This window comes from Pecten maximus, chromosome 4, assembly GCF_902652985.1.
Source record: "Pecten maximus chromosome 4, xPecMax1.1, whole genome shotgun sequence".
In the NCBI taxonomy this organism is placed as follows: domain Eukaryota; kingdom Metazoa; phylum Mollusca; class Bivalvia; order Pectinida; family Pectinidae; genus Pecten; species Pecten maximus.
In genome coordinates, this window is record NC_047018.1 from 17,499,419 (window position 1) to 17,517,372 (window position 17,954).

At 39.0% G+C, this 17,954-nt stretch overlaps 1 protein-coding gene across 1 annotated transcript in view; it reads left to right on the plus strand.

Moving 5' to 3' along the window:
- The first annotated feature begins 219 nt into the window (after positions 1–219).
- LOC117326413 overlaps positions 220–17,954 on the plus strand; it is a 43,886-nt gene continuing 26,151 nt past the window's right edge. The window contains exon 1 of the mRNA XM_033883161.1: positions 220–403. Within this exon, the coding sequence (XP_033739052.1) occupies positions 337–403 (67 nt within the window). The 5' untranslated portion in view covers positions 220–336. The remainder of the gene's footprint in view (positions 404–17,954) is intronic.

Genomic DNA, 17,954 nt, shown 5'->3' on the forward strand with positions numbered 1-17,954 from the left:
AAAAAGCTCAAAATAATTTATGATTTTAAAGGGAAAATATAAATAAGAATAAATAAGAACACGGACTTTTTGTGCGTTTTTAATATGCGATAAACTCCTCAAAAATAAAAATAGAGAAATCCGGAATGCTGGACGACTCAAGAGATGTATGACCTTAATGACGCCATGCTAAACAATATATTTCCTGGTTACAAGTGCTTTCCTGGTAGTGTTCGAAGCGGGACCTACATAGGCTATACTTCCTGGTAGTGTTTGAAGTACATTCTTTTCAACCATCATTTTTGCAGCAGCGTATTAGTATCGGTGTTTTAACAGCACTGCCTGGCCACTCCCGTTATGGCGGGAGGGACTATCGCCCTGATCACCCTCCTTCTGTCACTTTCACAGTCCGAACTATCCCTGGGTGAGTATTGTATTCAATTAATTACCGAACTATCTAGTCATATCAAGGTGTCATATCCCTCCACTCGGAAAGGAGCATGCTCTACTCTGTTATTTAATCTCGTATAAATCATCAGAAAGAGGTTTAATCATTGAATATTAATTTCCATAAGGAGATTTGTTACAGGCAATGTGTAATTGGACCTACAAATGTAGAACCTTTTCAGACGTATCTAGAGGCTAGATTTAAATTCAGTAAAAATGGAAACCCACGGTGTTCATTGTAGATAAAAAAAATCTCGTAGAAATGATACCCTCGGAGTACAAATCCGCATGTTCCAGTGGAAAAGTCTAACTTTGAAAACAACAGTACATCATGTGTGTATGTGCTGGGGTCGTTAAGAAGTGCTCTGGACAGGGACTGATAATACGTGATGTAACCTATTGCATTGGGCGGTGTATATATATATATATTAAGTATGTTTGTAAGTCCTTTCAAAACATAAAAATATGTAAAACATTAGAATCAAACCGATGGAGAGATGGTTATTTAAAAGAAATAATAGCCCTTCAAAAACACCTGCTTTATATTGAAATAGTCATACACATTTGTAATAGGACACTTGTGTTAAGTTTGCGCAGATATCGTTTAGCTTCATCTCATTTATGGATACCAAGTGATAAATGTTACATCACCATGACAGACCAGTATTTTTCTCAAATTTAATAACTTATGTTCTCCTTAGTCCCTAGTTGTGCCTGCCCAGCAGAAAGGGCGTAAGGTAAGAATTGTGCCTTCTATAACAGGGTAAATTTTGTATTTTGTCACATGCTTTTACTCTTCAGTGTACTGGCCTAACCTTGGGCGAGAGCAATTTTGTTTATTCTCGTTAACAGTATAGTGCAGAGAATAAGAACATAGACAAATGGATAATAATTATACATAGTAAAACAGGATGGACATCAGTATAGTGAATTAATTATCTCATTTATATCAATAAAAGATTTAGCCAATGAAACAAGCTCATTTCAGTTACTTAATTGAAAAATGTATGAAATTTATATTATCTGGTCTTTCATTATGATAGCTTGACATATATTTCCGTCTGTTATTGAGGATAAGTTGCTGATCACAGTTAAATAAATAATGAAATTGGTCGCCTATTTCTCTTAAATTACATAAAGTCCATATTCACCGGGTTCAATCGTACTGACCGGACGCCGGTGCTTACACCTGGGCGTCGATGAATTTTACACCCGGGCAACGATAATTTCTATAGAAAATGAACGCCGAAGACGGGATCGGAAGAACGGTCGAGCTATGTTTTCTCTTTTTTGATGTGATAATGCTGTCCTTCAAGGAAAAAAACCCGATCACGGAACAACATGATAAATTGGCTATAACTTGTAAGGATAACGGACAGGAAAAACAAGCTCATTTTTTGCTAACATATACAGCAAAATCCGCGATCGAAATGACTGTAAACCTCACAGTTTATCGGAATTATATCTTTTGACATTATCAAGTCTTAGTGGATTGATTGGTAATAGTTAAATAGGAAAATTAAACATTTCCGTATTTTACACATGTGGCAACGAAGACGCCCTGGAGCTTTACACCCGGGCGCCGAAATTTGCTGACGTGGTAGTGATGTAAAAATTACCAGAGTCGGCCTTTTGATGATTTTTGTTTATGTATTTTTATTTTGCATTTATGCAATGCGTTACAATTTAACGATTTAGTTGATGAGTCAGACTTTGCTGAATTCAGAAAAACGATTTTTGAACCTATGTCATGAGCATATGGAATGGTAGCCACTACGGTACGCCTGATTTCTCCGCTGGTTTTTAAGCAGTTTCGATTTGTCAGCATTGGCTAATGTAAATAAGATGCATGTTACTTGACGTATAGGTAGGGTTTTCTGTGTTTACTTCCGTTTCCTCGACCCTTTAAGGAGGCCTGTCCTTGAATGAATTGTAACGCATTGCATAAATGCAAAAAAATATATTTGAAGTCATTTCGATCGCGGAAGCATCAAACGTACCTCGGATCTTCACCCTGGGATTGCATGTCTGTGTTTATCGACGACATTTATCGTGTTTCTCCTGCCGTAATCGCATGGAATGAGGTATGGTGAACATTTTATCAACATGGGAGTACTTATATGGTTTCAAATATGAACTTGCTATCCTAATTACTCTATTTTGGCTGCATGGTGATGAAGTTTGATTGTGTCTCTATATAGTATATATTATAAAAAAATAACAAAAAACAGACTTTGCCGCAAGGCCTTTCTGCCCTCTCAGGTTTCTTCAGGCGGAATCTGTATATATATATACGTATATGAAATTTACCTGTGTGACGGGGCCGCGGTGGCCGAGTGGTTAAGGTGTCCCGACACTTTAACACTAGCCCTCCACCTCTGGGTTGCGAGCTCGAAACCTACGTGGGGCAGTTGCCAAGTACTGACTGTAGGCCGGTGGTTTTTCTCCGGGTACTCCGGCTTTCCTCCACCTCCAAAACCTGGCACGTCCTTAAATGACCCTGGCTGTTAATAGGACGTTAAATAAAAACAAACAAACCAAACCTGTGTGACCAAGAACTGTACCCAGTGAACGCACGTCCGAAAAATCGTCACGCTCTATTGCGTTCTACACGACGGTATGGATAGTGCTCTATTGATAAGTAGAGAGGGCTGTGAAAGCCTTGTTTACACTGAACTCACACCCGCACAGCATTTCAGTACAAGGCAAAACGGTCAAAATGATAACGAGGAGTCATTCATTTACACGCCAAATGATCATGACATTTCCCAAGTCTCTTTTAATGAACCTTCATGTAACCCATCTAATGCTATACCTGGATATCTAAGTGAACTTAAATCCATTATAGACAAGCCCCGGTCATTATTATTGGAACAGATTCGAACCATAACCCACGACAGTGAACCTGACCTCGAACAGTTACGTCATGAACTATTTAAGCTAGCTTCCGGGAAGGAAGATTTCCCCATTAGAGAAGGCGTATTGCGCAAAAGGCTTAGGGCCCGTAGACCTGGCGATCAACCAATACAGACAAAGCTCGCTAGAGATTGTTTTGTGCTCCTTCGTGCTGCTGTCGGAGAGTATACCGAGGAATTAAGCAAAGTTATGGCCACACGGAAAAAAACAGCGTGAAGTGCCCTTAAAAACACCTTCTACGGATGGAGAGAATGGTATAAAAATGCTTAGAGAAGAGGTCGCATCTCTGCAATCAGATGTACATAATCTAAAAGCTAGCAATACAGCTCATGCTTCTGATCTCGAGTATCTCATTACACAAATGAACTAGAACTGTCGCCAGGATGGCTGACTAATACCCCCGCAATCTGCAATGGTGAAATGGAACTGTTAATTAGAGGCTTACTAAGATAACCCAGTAATATAGTGACCAGTTGCCATAGCAACCATAATTAAAAAAAAAAAAAAAGTGGCATGCACATCTACACATGGTCTTCTATATTTGTGTGAAGTTTCATTGAAATCGGCCCTTCAGTTTAGGAGGAGTTGTCCAGACAAACTTAAAGTTATGGCTCTCATCGGAAAACCTGTTTATAGTGACGAGTTGCCATAGCAACCATAACTTTGAGAAAAATAAAGTGGCATGCACATCTACACATGGTCCTCTATATTTGTGTGAAGTTTCATTGAAATCGGCCCATCGATTTTGGAGGAGTTGTCCGGACAAACTTAAAGTTATGGTTCTTATCAGAAAACCTGTTTATAGTGACCAGTTGCCATAGCAACCATAATTTTGAGAAAAAGAAAGTGGCATGCACATCTACACATGGTCTTCTATATTTGTGTGAAGTTTCATTGAAATCGGCCCTTCAGTTTAGGAGGAGTTGTCCGGACAAACAAAGTTATGGCTCTTATCAGAAAACCTGTTTATAGTGACGAGTTGCCATAGCAACCATAATTTTGAAAGAAAAGAAAGTGGCATGCACATCTACACATGGTCTTCTATATTTGCGTGAAGTTTCATTGAAATCGGCCCTTCAGTTTAGGAGGAGTTGTCCGGACAAACTTAAAGTTATGGTTCCTATCAGAAAACCTGTTTATAGTGACCAGTTGCCATAGCAACCATAATTTTGTGAAAAATAAAGTGGCATGCACATCTACACATGGTCCCCTATATTTGTGTGAAGTTTCATTGCGGCCCATCGGTTTAGGAGGAGTTGTCCGGACAAAATGCGTCTACAGACAGACGGACGGACGGACGGACGGACAGACAACCTGATTCCAGTATACCCCCTAACTTCGTTGCGGGGGTATAACAATCTACAAAAGACAGCGCAAGAGAAAGAGCAAAGAAATATACAGAAGATCTAAAGACTATGCAATGTAAACTTAACAGTCTAGAGAAGGAGAACAGTGAATTAGTTGTTAAAGTGGATCTACAATCTGAAGAACTAAATGAACACAATGAAAATAACAGGACGTTGGAAAAAACCGTAACTGAAGCTCTAAAACTCGCTAGGAATGCCAAGCTACAAGTTGAGGAAACCTGGACAAAAATATCCGATTGTGAGAGAATTCCTCAGAAATTCAACGATGAACACTCAAGTGGGATCGAAGGATTTAAGAACAAATTGAAATATGTTCTCCAAACAACCAAACATTGTGTCAATGACGTCACTACAATTAACGACTGCCTTCAATCGACATCCCGTTCTGTTGAACAAAACAAACATTCATTGGTTACGCTACAGAAGCAAATGAGTGATGTCAAGCGACAAGTAAAGCAGGGGAAAGAGGAACACTCCGAGCGGCCCTCGTTGTATGTGACACGAGTGTGTGAATGAGTGTGAAAGTGTGCGAGTGTGTTTATTAGACGTGGATAATTGTATTCTTTGTACATGTATTGTTGATGCGCCTATGAGCCGTAAGGCTCTCGGCAAAATAAAGAATCTGAAAAAATGAATGATGTCAAGCGACAAGTAAAGCAGGGGAAAGAAGAACACTCCGAGCGACCCTCGACTACTGTGAGGAAAGGACAATGTGGATCTTCTAAAACTGCTACACCACCATCTCCATCACGTCCTTCGCCGACAAAACCAAAGATACACAGTGTAAAACTCCAGAACTTATACGCGATGTTACGGAAGATGAAACCTCCATCCCGCCTACTTGTGACCACTTCATTCAAATTGAAAAAGATTCAGACAATAGTTATCTGAAGCAACCCATAGCCGCGATTCCTGTTCATTTTCCTTCTTCCGTGTGTGTTTCTAATAATTTGGAAAAACCTGAGAAACGTAACTCATCGCCAGTGATTTCCTCTGGCTCACTGTTCGTTGGTTTCATTACTAGAAAGAAAAGGAGAGGCCGACGGTATTACATTCATGGTATTGATAAAAAGGTGTCGTCCGAAAATGCTTTGCGCGATTTCTTGTATGAGAACTCTATCACATACACTTATTTACGATACTTCGCTCGGTCATGGAAACACACTGCATCTGCGCAATTGAATGTAGTGGACGATGAAGCCATTACAAAACGTATCGAAGATCCCATGTTCTGGCCAAAAGGTGTCCATGTCCGAGAGTGGATGCCAAGAACTTTTTTTTTTTATATTTCTTTTATTTTCAGACATTTTACATGGTATACATAAATAGACATCAACAAACAATCACTTGCACACTCGCACCCACAGCATTCAAAAAATCATTGTGTATGCTATGATAGGTCATACATACATACACACATACATACACACATACATACATACATACATACATACATACATACATACATACATACATACATACATACATACATACATACATACATACATACATACATACAAGCCTACATAGATACCTACATACACACACACACACACACCTACACACATACACACATATATACATACATAGCGTGGCATAACAAATATACTTGCATATGTAGCATCATGACATAACATAGTACAACATAGCATAAATAAACATAACATAAACAGGATTTTCCCTCATATTTTGTTATAAAGGGTCCTAGGGACTCTCAAATTTGTGTCCTTCAACAACAAGCACTTTAGTTACCTTTATAAATAAATAAAAAAAATCAAAAAAGGTTTTCTGCATTCAAATGACGGATTTCAAAATTAACAGTACATCTTAAGGATGCAGAGTGCAAAGACGTTTAGTTTGGGAGGCCTTGATGGATTTTCTGCGTATAGCACGCATGAATCCAGTGTCAGGGAAGATCCTGCATACATAACAAACATGTATATACATACACATATATATATATATACACCTATACACACACACGCATCCTCACACCCTCACAGACAGAAAGGCAGAAGACACACTAAGGAAGACAGATAGGAAGAGAGAGAAAGGAAGAGAGAGGGGGAGGTACCATTTCTTAATTACATACATGTAATTATTGCATACATGCATGTACAAGAATATTGTAATACAATATGTATTAAAAGATAAAATACTGATAAATCACTGGGCTAGTCAGCGATACAGACCACAACAGTCAGTGTTATGATATACAACAATAGAAGATAAGTAAAAGAAAAGTAAAATCATAGATCCAATGAACTGTCTTCCAGAATCAACATGGAGACACCTACTAACTTTAACTTCATGTGTTGGAACATTGAGGGTGTTATGGCCGGTATGCCCTACCTTCTTAACTGTTTACATAAACATGACATTGATGTATGTGGTATCTCTGAGCATTGGATCAGGGAATGTAGTATTTCGTTCTTTGAATCGATCCTTTCCGCTATAGATGCAATATCAGAGGCGGTGTTTGTATATTATCTAAAGATAATTTGAGAGTACAAGAAATTATTGTCGATACCCCACGAATCTTGGGTCTCGAAGTTCAAATGCCAAATAGTGAGTACCTTTATGTTTTCTCAGTTTACATGCCTGCTGCATCCAGATCATTGGATGTTTTATAAGATCAAATTGATATTTTAGAATCTATGGTTTCTGTATATTCCGAGAAATGAAAGGTTGTTATACTCGGAGATGTGAATGTGCAAATCCATGGAAGTCGCTGTCGATTTGCTAGTAACGACAGATCTTCAAGTGTCCAACTTTTTTTTTAATAATACAATAATGGTGTCTTTAAATGTGACAGGAAAATGCAAAGGTCCAATGTACACGTATTATCCAACAACTGGATATTTCTCTACTACATTGTATCGATCATATTATCATTAATTCAAGTTGTTTAGACTTGGTTGAACATTGTGAAGTGTTAGATGATCATGAGTTTAATGTTTCTGAACACTATTCTGTAATTTGCATTATGAATATTCCCAAACAGTTTTCCAAAGTTTTTAGTCCTGAATGGGTCAGATTTAATTTGAGAAAAGCTGAAGAGAATGGGTCTATCGACCTATATAGGTATCATGTAAATAGTCTCCTCAACAAAGTTGAAATTCCGGAAGATGATGTACATACTAATGATATTGATATATTTTACAAAAAAATAAAAAGTCAATTCAGAGATGTTCTTTTAAGAAGTATTTGAAACCATATTGGAACAAGGATTTGTTTGAATTACGTAATGAAATGGTTTCCAAGAGGTCGTTTTGGAATGCGGCTGGCAGACCAAGAGGGAATAATCAAATGTTCTTTGAATACAAGGTTGTGAAAACAAAATTCAGACGAAATCTTCGTCATGCTTTTAATCTATATATGAAAAAGCAATTTGCCGAAACAGATAAATCTGGAGACGTTGACCAAAACCTCTTTTGGAAACTACTTAAAAAATCGTACAAAAAATAATGGTTGTTGTCAAACTGAAATGAAACACAATGGTACCACACTTCGCGAACCCGAACAAATTATAAATGCATGGGGCCATCATTTTAGTAAGTTGTTCAAGAATGAGATACTTGATTCGTTTGATGAAAACTTTTTTCAAGATGTACTCAAAATCAGTCTTATCAAGAAAAATATATCTTTTTGTCAGAAATATTTACCACGGACGAAATGCGAGAAGTATGTAAGAAACTTAAGAGCGGCAAAGCTGGCGGGTATGATAGCCTGGTTTATGAACACATTAAGTTTGGAGGTGATAGACTATTGCGCTTTATTACCAAACTGTTCAATTTAGTTGTAAAATATGAGCATATACCTGAAGGCTGGAAAAGAGGAACAATTTTCACTTTGTGTAAGGGTAATGGAAAACCCAAAGACGACCCAAATAGTTATAGGGGTATAACTTTTATACCCGTCTTTTTTTTAAAATATTCGAGTCAATTTTATCTGTCAGCATAGAAATTATGGTTGCCCGGGTGTAGAATTCATCGACGCCCAGGTGTAAGCACCGGCGCCCGGTCAGTACGATTGGACCAGGTGATATTCTATGTTCCCATCGTATATTAGACTATATACTACTTTCGATTGGTATTTTTGTTTTACCCATTCTAAATTTTCAATACGCTTTGGCTAATATGGGAGGGAGTTCTAGTAAATAATATTCTAAACAAAGCTCAGTCTTGTAAATTCTATAATTGATTCCTTTCGAGAAAGTAAAAAAATTATTTCTTCAGTTTGCTGAAAAAAATGCATTAAGTTTATGAGATATTGTACTCTTCATCCAATTTATACTTAAAAACTCTTAACTGTTAAATATATCTAATAATCTACATTCTTCAAATATATTTTTCACATATTTCAACAAAGGTGAGTTATAATAGTTTGTTGCTCAACTTATTCTGATTATTTTTTGTCAATTTAGCCCAAAATCCAATCTTTCTGACTTTAACATTAATATCAAGTGGGAACCGTCCAAGTTTTCGACATATGATAATATTGAGCGTAGACGTTTTAACATTAAGAATATGTTTACAAAATTTTAGGTGCAAAAGTTCAATAAGTTTATAAATACTGAAACTCCAAACGTCACATCCATATAAAACAATAGGTTTGATAGCTTTATCAAATATATCAAGTTGACAATATATAGACAAATTATGATCTCTACATTTAGCAATAGCACCATACATTGCTTTAACCCCTTTTTATATAGCTGTTTGATATTAAATTGTGTTAAACCAGTTTGGGTAAAATAAACCCCAAGATACTTAAATTCGTTATTTCTATTTGATTATTTTCACCGTATGTAAAATTCAAATCATTAGGAATTCGTTTCCTTCCAAAAATCATTACTTTGGTTATTTTGCTGGTACATATGTATTTACTTTAAGATGCCAAAGTCTAGAATATTTCAAAAATGTATAGGCGCTTTTGCAAATTATCAGCATTTTCTGATAGTAAAATAGTGTCATCAGCATATAACATACCATTTCAAATATATATTAATTTTTTTTTCTAACTTGTCACAAACAAACCTTTACAATCATGTGACTTAATAAAATCTTATAAATCTAAATACCATTGTTCATATTTTTGATAATCCGAAAACATTTGCCATCTACATGTCTATCATTTTTATCAAAAGTTTATTCCAAAGATCAACTCGCCATACACTATCAAATGCCTTTTCAAATCTAATATGGTCAGTTGTGGAGTGGTTTCTTTGAAACCCTGCCTGATTTTCGAGAATGAGTTCAACATTATCAGCATATTTATTTAAACGTTCGTTTATTATAGCTATACACAATTTACCCAGGCAACTAATCAAAGGAATAGGTCGATAATTATGGGGATCATACAAATTAACATTATTTTTAAAAACGGGGATGATATTTCCCACAAGCCAGGATTCCGGCACATGACCAGTATTCAAAATATAATTGAATAATTCTACATATAATGGCATATCATTGAATCAATAGTTGATTTGATATACTCGTTATATAGCATTTCGTCACCAACAGCCTTATTATTATTTCTAAGCATTTTGACACAATTCATTATTTCATTCGGTAGCATTAGTTCATTGATAAAACCATTACCTTCAAGTGTAGATAGCTCAGTGAGCTCATTGACAGTCAACACGTGATTATCTTCACCTGCATTTTTTTGGGTTAAAATGTGTCTTAAAAAAGTTGGAAATATCTTCAGACTATTTTTTTGGGAGAAACCATTATTAATTATTTTCCAGTATTCTTTTGGATTTCTTGATCTCAGTGATCGGAGTTTATTTTTAATATATACGTTATGGTTATTTACACATCGATTTATTGTCTTTTTATATGACTTTTCTTTTACATACATTTCCTCTCTGAGGTTATCATTACCAAACTTTTTATACAATCGCTTTGCTTTTCTGTAGTTTTGTCTAGCAGACTGACACTCTCTAGTAAACCAATGTATTTTTTAAAACATTTAAATGCATGATTATTTACAGAGTTTGTTTTCGTGTTGATAGTTCCAAATGCATGTTTGGCACTATCTATAAAAAGATTGCATATATCATCGACTATGGAGTCGATAAAATCATTGTTATCGTCAACAGTTATATGATTGTGTAATTTATTTACAAGATTATTTATACAATAGCTTTGTTCAGTTAGAAAAATTACCAAAACATCTTTCTGATCATCATTCCACTTTCTGCGTTTGCATGTATTATATCCAACATCCGTATCAAAGTGATCGCCTACGTTATCTGTTACACACAATAGTAGGCCTATAAGTATCGGAGAATGTACATCAGATAGTACGAGGAGAAAACTCGTTAATAGTAAATTCATCCGCAATACTAAATGTATCAATATTACCTATACAGTAATCAATTACACTAATATTTTTGCATGTCGTATTACCTATACCGTTATCATCTGGCCATTTAGTATAAATATATTAGTGTTTACATAGCTCAATTAACCGCTTTAGAGATTTGACCTGAATTTTTTGTGTGTATTTTATGACAGAATGGCGTGTGTTTGGTATGTGTTTAAATACATTTTTTCGTCCATCGTTTCATGCTGTGTAGACTAAAAATCTTAACTTAATTGTCGGAGCCGGTACATACATTTGTACATGTACTTGTCCAGCCTGTTCAACCGGAAGTGAATATATTCCAGGAGTGACGCCGGTGGTCAACTGACATATCTCGGTATAATTTCAGGTTTTAAATACTACAAGTGAACCATTGATTAAGTCAGACAGTTACCTAATACCTATACACGGCATACTCTGTTTACATCAGTTTAAATGAGATTGCTCATTAATACTACACATATATTATTGAATGATCCCGTAGGCCACTGATTTTACATAATATGTCTGTATCATATATCGTGATCAATATGTAATTAACACCTTTATACAGTAATCTAGCTTAGTAGCTGAGACAACCTGTCTCATAACTAGGCTTACATGTCTAACTAAATGTGAATATTTTTGAAATTATAAATAACACCATTTTTGGGCACATTTCTTTCTAAACAACTAAGTCTTTCACAATGCCTCCCATTCGGCGGGGCCGCGGTGGCCGAGTGGTTAAGGTGTCCCGACACTTTATCACTAACCCTCCACCTCTGGGTCGCGAGTTTGAAACCAACGTGGCCAGTTGCCTGGTACTGACCGTAGGTCGGTGGTTTTTATCCGGGTGCTCCGTCTTTCTTCCACCATAAACCAAATAAACCAAAGCCTCCTATTCGGCAATCAGTTGAGTGTTCGTCCCTGTGAGGAAGGATTTGGGTTTCTTTCCCCTGACCTAGACATACTGGAATCTATTAAAATGGTTGTTGTTACACCTGTTTAGTGCTAAGTAATTTTGAAAATAGGACTACTGGTTCGCTTGTCAGTAGATGTGATCCGGTGGGTGTTCTGCTGGGTGTCTACAAAGGGGGGGGGGCCCCCTTTTTTTAAAAAACCCTTTTTTTTGGGGGGGCCCTTTTTTTTTTTTTTTAAAAACCCCCCCTTTTCCCCGGGGGGGGGTTTTTTTTTCCCTTTCCCCCCCCTTTGGGGCCCCCCCCTTTTTTTTTAAAATTTTGCCGGTTTTTTTTTAATTTTTAAAAATTTTTTCCCGGGGGGGCCCCTTTCCCTTTTAATTAAAAAAAAATTTTACTTTTTTCCCCGCCTTTTGGGGGGGAAAAACCCCCCCCCTTTTTTTCCCCGGGGGTTTTTTCCCCCCCAAAAAAAATTGCCTTTTTTGGGTAAACCCCCCTTTTTTAAAACCCCCCTTTTTTTTGGGGGGGTTTTTTTTCCCCTTTTCCCCTTTTTAGGGGTTTTTCCCCCCTTTTTTAAAATTTTGAAATTTTTTTTAAAAACCCCCCTTTGGGTATTTTTTTCCCCCCCCCTTTCCTTTTTAATTTTTAAAAATTTTTTTTTTTTCCCCAAAAAGGGGTTTTTTTTTCCCCTTTTTGGGCCCTTTGGGGGCCCCCCCGGGGCCCCCTTTCCAGGGGGGTTTTTTTAACCCCCCCAACCCCCCGGGTGGATTTTAAAAAAAAAGGGCCCCCAAAATTGGGGGGTTTTTTTTTCCCCCCCCCTTTTCCTTTTTTCCCCTTTTAAAAATTTTCCCCCCCCCCGGGGGGGTTTAAATTTTTTGGGGGGGGAAAAAAAAAAAAAAATTTTTTTTTTTCCCCCTTTCCCCCTTTTAAAATTTTTTTTTTAAAAAAAGGGGGTTTTTTAAAAAATTTTTTTTTTTTTAAAAGGTTTTCCCCTTTTTTTTTGGGTTAAATTTTTCCCCCGCCCAAAAAAAAAAAAATTTTTTCCCCCCCCCCCCCCCCCCCCCGGGGGGGAAAAACCCCCCCCCCCCTTTTACCCCCCCCTTTTTTTTCCCCCATCCCCCTTTAACCCCCTTTTTTGGGGGTTTTTTTAAAAAAAAAAACCCCCCCGGGGGAATTTTTTTTAAAAAAGGGAAAAAAGGGGTTTTTTCCCTTTTTTTTCCCCCCCCCGGGGTTTTTTTTTTAACCCCTTTTTGAAAGGGTTGGGGGGGAAAAAAAAAAGGGTTTTTTTTTTTTTTTTTCCCTTCCCCCCGTTTTTTTAAATTTTTTAAAAAAAGGGGGGGAAAAAAGGGGGAAAAAGGGGGGGCCCCAAAAAAAATTTTTTAAAAAAAATTTGGGGCCCCCTTTCCCCCCCTTTTTTAAAATTTTTTCCCTTTTTTCCCGTTCCCCCCCCCAAAAATTTCCCCTTTTTTCCCCCCTTTTTTCCCTTTTTTTTCCCCCCCCCTTTTTTTAAATTTTAATTTCCCCCCTTTCCCTTTTTTTTTTTTAATTTTTTTTTCCCCCCCCTTTTTTTTTTTTTTTTTTTTTTCCCCCCTTTTGGGGGGGTTTTTCCCCCTTTTAAAACCCTTGTCCTTTTTTGGGGGGAACCCCCCCCTTTTTTCCCCGGTTTTTTTTTTTCCCCCCCTTTTTCCCCCTTTTTTTTGGGGGGGGCCCCAAATTTTCCCCTGTTCCCTTTTTCCAAATTTGGGGGTTTTCCCCCCCCCTTTTCCATTTTTTTTGGGGTTTTTTCCCCCCCCTTTCCCTTAAAACGGGGGGTTTTTTTTTTTAAAACCCCCCCCCCTTTTTTTCCCCTTATTTTCCCCTTTTTATTTTTTCCCCTTTTGGGCCCCCCCCCCAAAAAATTTTTGGGGGTTTTCCCTTTTTTTCCCCCTTTTTCCCCCTTTTTCCCCCTTTTTTTTAAAAATTTCCCCTTTTTTTCCCCCCCAATTTTTTTAATTTCCCCCTTTTTTTTTTTTTTGGGGGGGGGGAAAATTTTTCCCCCCCTTTTAAAACCCAAAACCCCCTTTTTTTTCCCCCAAAAAAAAAAAAACCCCCCCAAAAATTTTTGGGGCCCCCAAAAGGGGGACCCATTTTTCCCTTTTTTTTTTTTTTTTAAAAAACCCCCCCCCCTTTTTAACCCCTTGGGGGGGGGGAAAAATTTCCCTTTCCCTTGTTTTTAATTTTTAATTTCCCAAAATTTTTTTTTTTTTTTTTTTTCCCCCCCTTTTTGGGGGGCCCCCCCCCTTTTTTTTTAAACCCTTCCCAAAAACCCCCCCCTTTCCCTTTCCCCCCTTTTTTTGGGGGTTTTTTTTTCCCCCCCCCCCCGGAAAAAAGGGGTTTTTTTTCCCTTTTCCCCCTTTTTTTTTAAAACCCCCCTTTTTTTCCCTTTTTGGGGGAAAAAATTTTCCCGTTTTTTTTTTTGGGGGGCCCCCCCCCTTTTTTTTAAAAACCCCCTTCCGGGTTTCCCCTTTTTTGGGTTTTTTTTTTGGGTTCCCCTTTTTTTTTTCCCCCCACCCTTCCTTTTCCCTTTGGGGGGCCCCCCCCTTTTTTTTTTAAACCACTTCCCGGGGGGTGCCCCCCTTTCCCCTTTTCCCAACTTGCCTTAGTGAGGTGTAAAAAACCCCCCCTTTTTTTTTTGGGGGAAAAATTCCCCCCTTTTTTTTTTTTGGGGGGGGCCCCTCCCCCCCCCTTTTTTGGGGGGGGGGAACCCCCCCCCTTTTAACCACTTTTCCGTGTAGTGAGGGTACCCACCCCCCCCCCCTTTTTTTTTAAATTTTTCCCCCCCTTTTTAATTTTCCCGGGGGAAGGGGGGTTTTCCCCCCTTTCCCCTCCCCCCTTTTTTTTTTCCCCCCCCTTTTCCCCCCCTTTTTTGTGGGTGGGGGTTTTTTCCCCCCTTTGTGGAAAAATTTTTTTCCCCCCCCTTTTTTTTGGGTTTTTTTAAAATTTTTTTCCCTTTTGGGGTTTCCCCCCTTTTTTCCCCCCCCGGGTTTAGGGGGGTTTCCTTTAAAGGGTCCCCTTTTTTTTTTTCCCCCCCCCTTTTTTTCCCCCCTTGGAAAAATTTTTTAATTTTATCCATTTCCCCCCCCCCTTTTTTTTTTTTTTTTTTTTGGGGGGGGGGGAAAAAACCCCCCCTTTTCCCGGGGTTTTTTCCCCTTTTTGGGGGGGAAAATTTTTCCCTTTTTTTTCCCCCCCCTTTTTCCCCCCCTTTCCTTTTAAAAGGGGTTTTCTTTTACCCCCCCCCCGGGGGGGTTTTTTTTTGGGGTTCCCCCTTTTTTTCCCGAAAACCCCCCTTTCCCTTTTCCCCCCTTTTTTTCCCCTTCCCCCCCCGGGGTTCCCCCCTTTTTTTTTTGGGGGTTTACCCCCTTTTGGGGTTCCCCCCCAAAATTTTTTTTTAATTTTGTCCCAACCCCCCCCAAAAAATTTTCCCCCCTTTTAAAACCCCCTTCCCTTTTTTTCATTTTGGGGGGGAAAACCCCCCTTTCCCTTTCCCCCCCCCCCGGGGGGTTTTTTTTGGGGCCCTTTTTTTGGGGGGGGCCCCCCCCCTTTTTTTTTCCCCCCCCTTTTTTTTTGGGTTTTTTTTTTTTTTGGTCCCGGGGTTTTTTTTTAACCCCCCCCCCCCAAAATTTTTTAAAATTTTCCCTTTAAAAAATTTTTTTTTTTAAAATTTCCCCCCCCCCCCCAAAGGGGCCCCTTTTTTCCCCCCCCCTTTTTTTTTTTTTAAAACCCTTTTTTTTTCCCCCCTTTTTTAAAGGGAACCCCCCCCTTTTTTCCCCCTTTTTTGGGGGGTTTTTCCAAACCCCCCCTTTTCCCCTTGCCCCAAAATTTTTTTTAAAAAACCCCCCCCTTTTTTTTTTTTGGGGGGGGTTTTCCCCCCCCCCCCTTTTTTTTTTGGGGAAAATTTTTTTTTCCCCCGCCCCTTTTTAAAAATTTTTTTTTTTTAAATTTGGGGGGGTTTTTTTTTTTTCCCCCTTTTTTTGGGGGGTTTTTTTTTTTGTTTTTCCCCTTTTTTTAAACCCCCCATTTTTTTTTTGGGGGGTTTCCCCTTTCCCCCCAAAATTTTTTTTTTTAAATTTTAAAACCTTTTTTTTTTTTGGGGGGGTTTCCCTTTTTTGGGGGGGCCCCCTTGCCCTTTAAAAATTTTTTTTTTTTTGGGGTTCCCCCCTTTTTTTTTTTTTTTTGGGGGGGTTACCCCCCCTTCCCCGGTTGTTTTTTTTTTCCCCCTTTTGTTTTTTGGGGTATTTTTTTAAAAAAACCCTTTTTTTTGGGGGGGGAAAATTTTCCCCCAAAAAACCCCCTTTTTTTTTTCCCCCTTTTTTGGGGAAATTTTAAGGGCCCTTTTTTTTTTTTAATTTTTTTTCCCCCCCCTTTTTTAAAGGGGGGTTTTTCCCCCCCTTTTTTAAAACCCCTTTTTTTTGGGGGGAAACCCAACCCCCCCTTCCCATTTTTTTTTTTTTTCCCCCCCCTTTCCATTTCCCTTTTTTCCCCCCCCCTTTAATTTCCCCCCCCTTTTTAAATTCCCCCTTTTGGGGGTTTTAAAAAAAAAATTTTTTAACCCCCCCCCAAGTTCCCGGGGGAAAAAATTTTCCCCCTTTTTCCCCCCCAAAAAAACCCCTTCCCTTTAAAAATTTTTTAAATTTTTTTTTTTTCCAGGGGGGTTTTTTTTTAAAAAAACCCCCCCCTTTTTTTTGGGGTTTTTTTTTTCCCCCCCCCCTTTTTGGGGCCTTTTAATTTTTTTAAACCCCCCCCCCTTTTTCCCCCCCCCCCAAAGGGCCCCCCCCCCCTTTTTTTTTTCCCCCTTTAAATTTTTAAACCCCCTTTTTTTCCCCCCTTTTTTTTTCCCCCCGGTTTTTTTTTAAAAATTTTTGGGTTAAACCCCCGAAAACCCCCTTTTTTTTTTAAATTTTTTTCCCCCGGGTTTTTTTCCTTTTTTTTCCCCCCTTTTTCCCCCCCCCCCGGGGGGTTTTTTTTTTTTTCCCCCCAAGGAATTTTTTTGGGTTCCCCCCCCCCCCTTTTTTAAACCCCCCCCCTTTTTTTCCCCCCCTTTTTTGGGTTTTTTTTCCCCCCTTTCCCCTTTCCCCCCCGGGGGTTTTCCCCCTTTTTTTTCCCCCCCGGCCTTTCCCCGGGGGGAACCCCCCCCTTTTTTTTTTTTAAGGGGGGGGGGGAAAAAACCCCCCCTTTTTTTTTTTTTTTTCCCCCCCCCCCCGGTTTTTTGGGTGAAATTTTCCCATTTTTTTTTTTTGTGGGTTTTTTTTCCCTTTTTTTGGGGGGGTTTTTTTCCCCTCCCCCCCTTTTCCCCCCTTTGGGCCCCCCCCTTTTTTCCCTTTAAAAAAAAAAACCCCCCTTTCCCTTTTCCCTTTTGTCCGGGAGGGGGCCCCCCCCCTTTTTTCCCTTTTTGTGGGGGGAACCCCCTTTTCCCCCCCCCGGGGGGGGGGCCCCCCCTTTTTCCCTTTTGGGGGTTTTTTTCCCCCATTTCTTTTTCATTTTGGGGGTTTTTCCCCCCCCTTTTTTTTTTTGGGGTGAAAAATTTTCCCCCCCCTTTTTTTGGGGAAACCCAAAAACCCTTCCCTTTTTAAATTTCCCCCTTTTTTTTCCAACCCCCTTTTAAATTTTTTTTTTTTTTAAAAAAAAAAACCCCCCTTTTTTTTTTTTGGGGGGGGGGGGGGGGAAAACCCCCCTTTTTTAATTTTTTTTGGGGGGGTTTTTCTTCCCAGGGGTTCCCAATTTCCCGTTTGGGGGGCCCCCCCCCCCTTTTTTTTGGCCTTTCCGGGGGGAAAATTTCCCCCCCCCCCCTTTTTCCCCTTTGTTCCCCCCTTTCCCCTTTTCCCCCCTTTTTGGGGTTTCCCCCCCTTTCCCCCCTTTTTTTTTTGGGGGGGGGGGTTTTTTTTTTTTTCCCCTTTCCCTTTCCAGGGGGGCCCCCCCCTTTTTTTTTTTTTTAAAA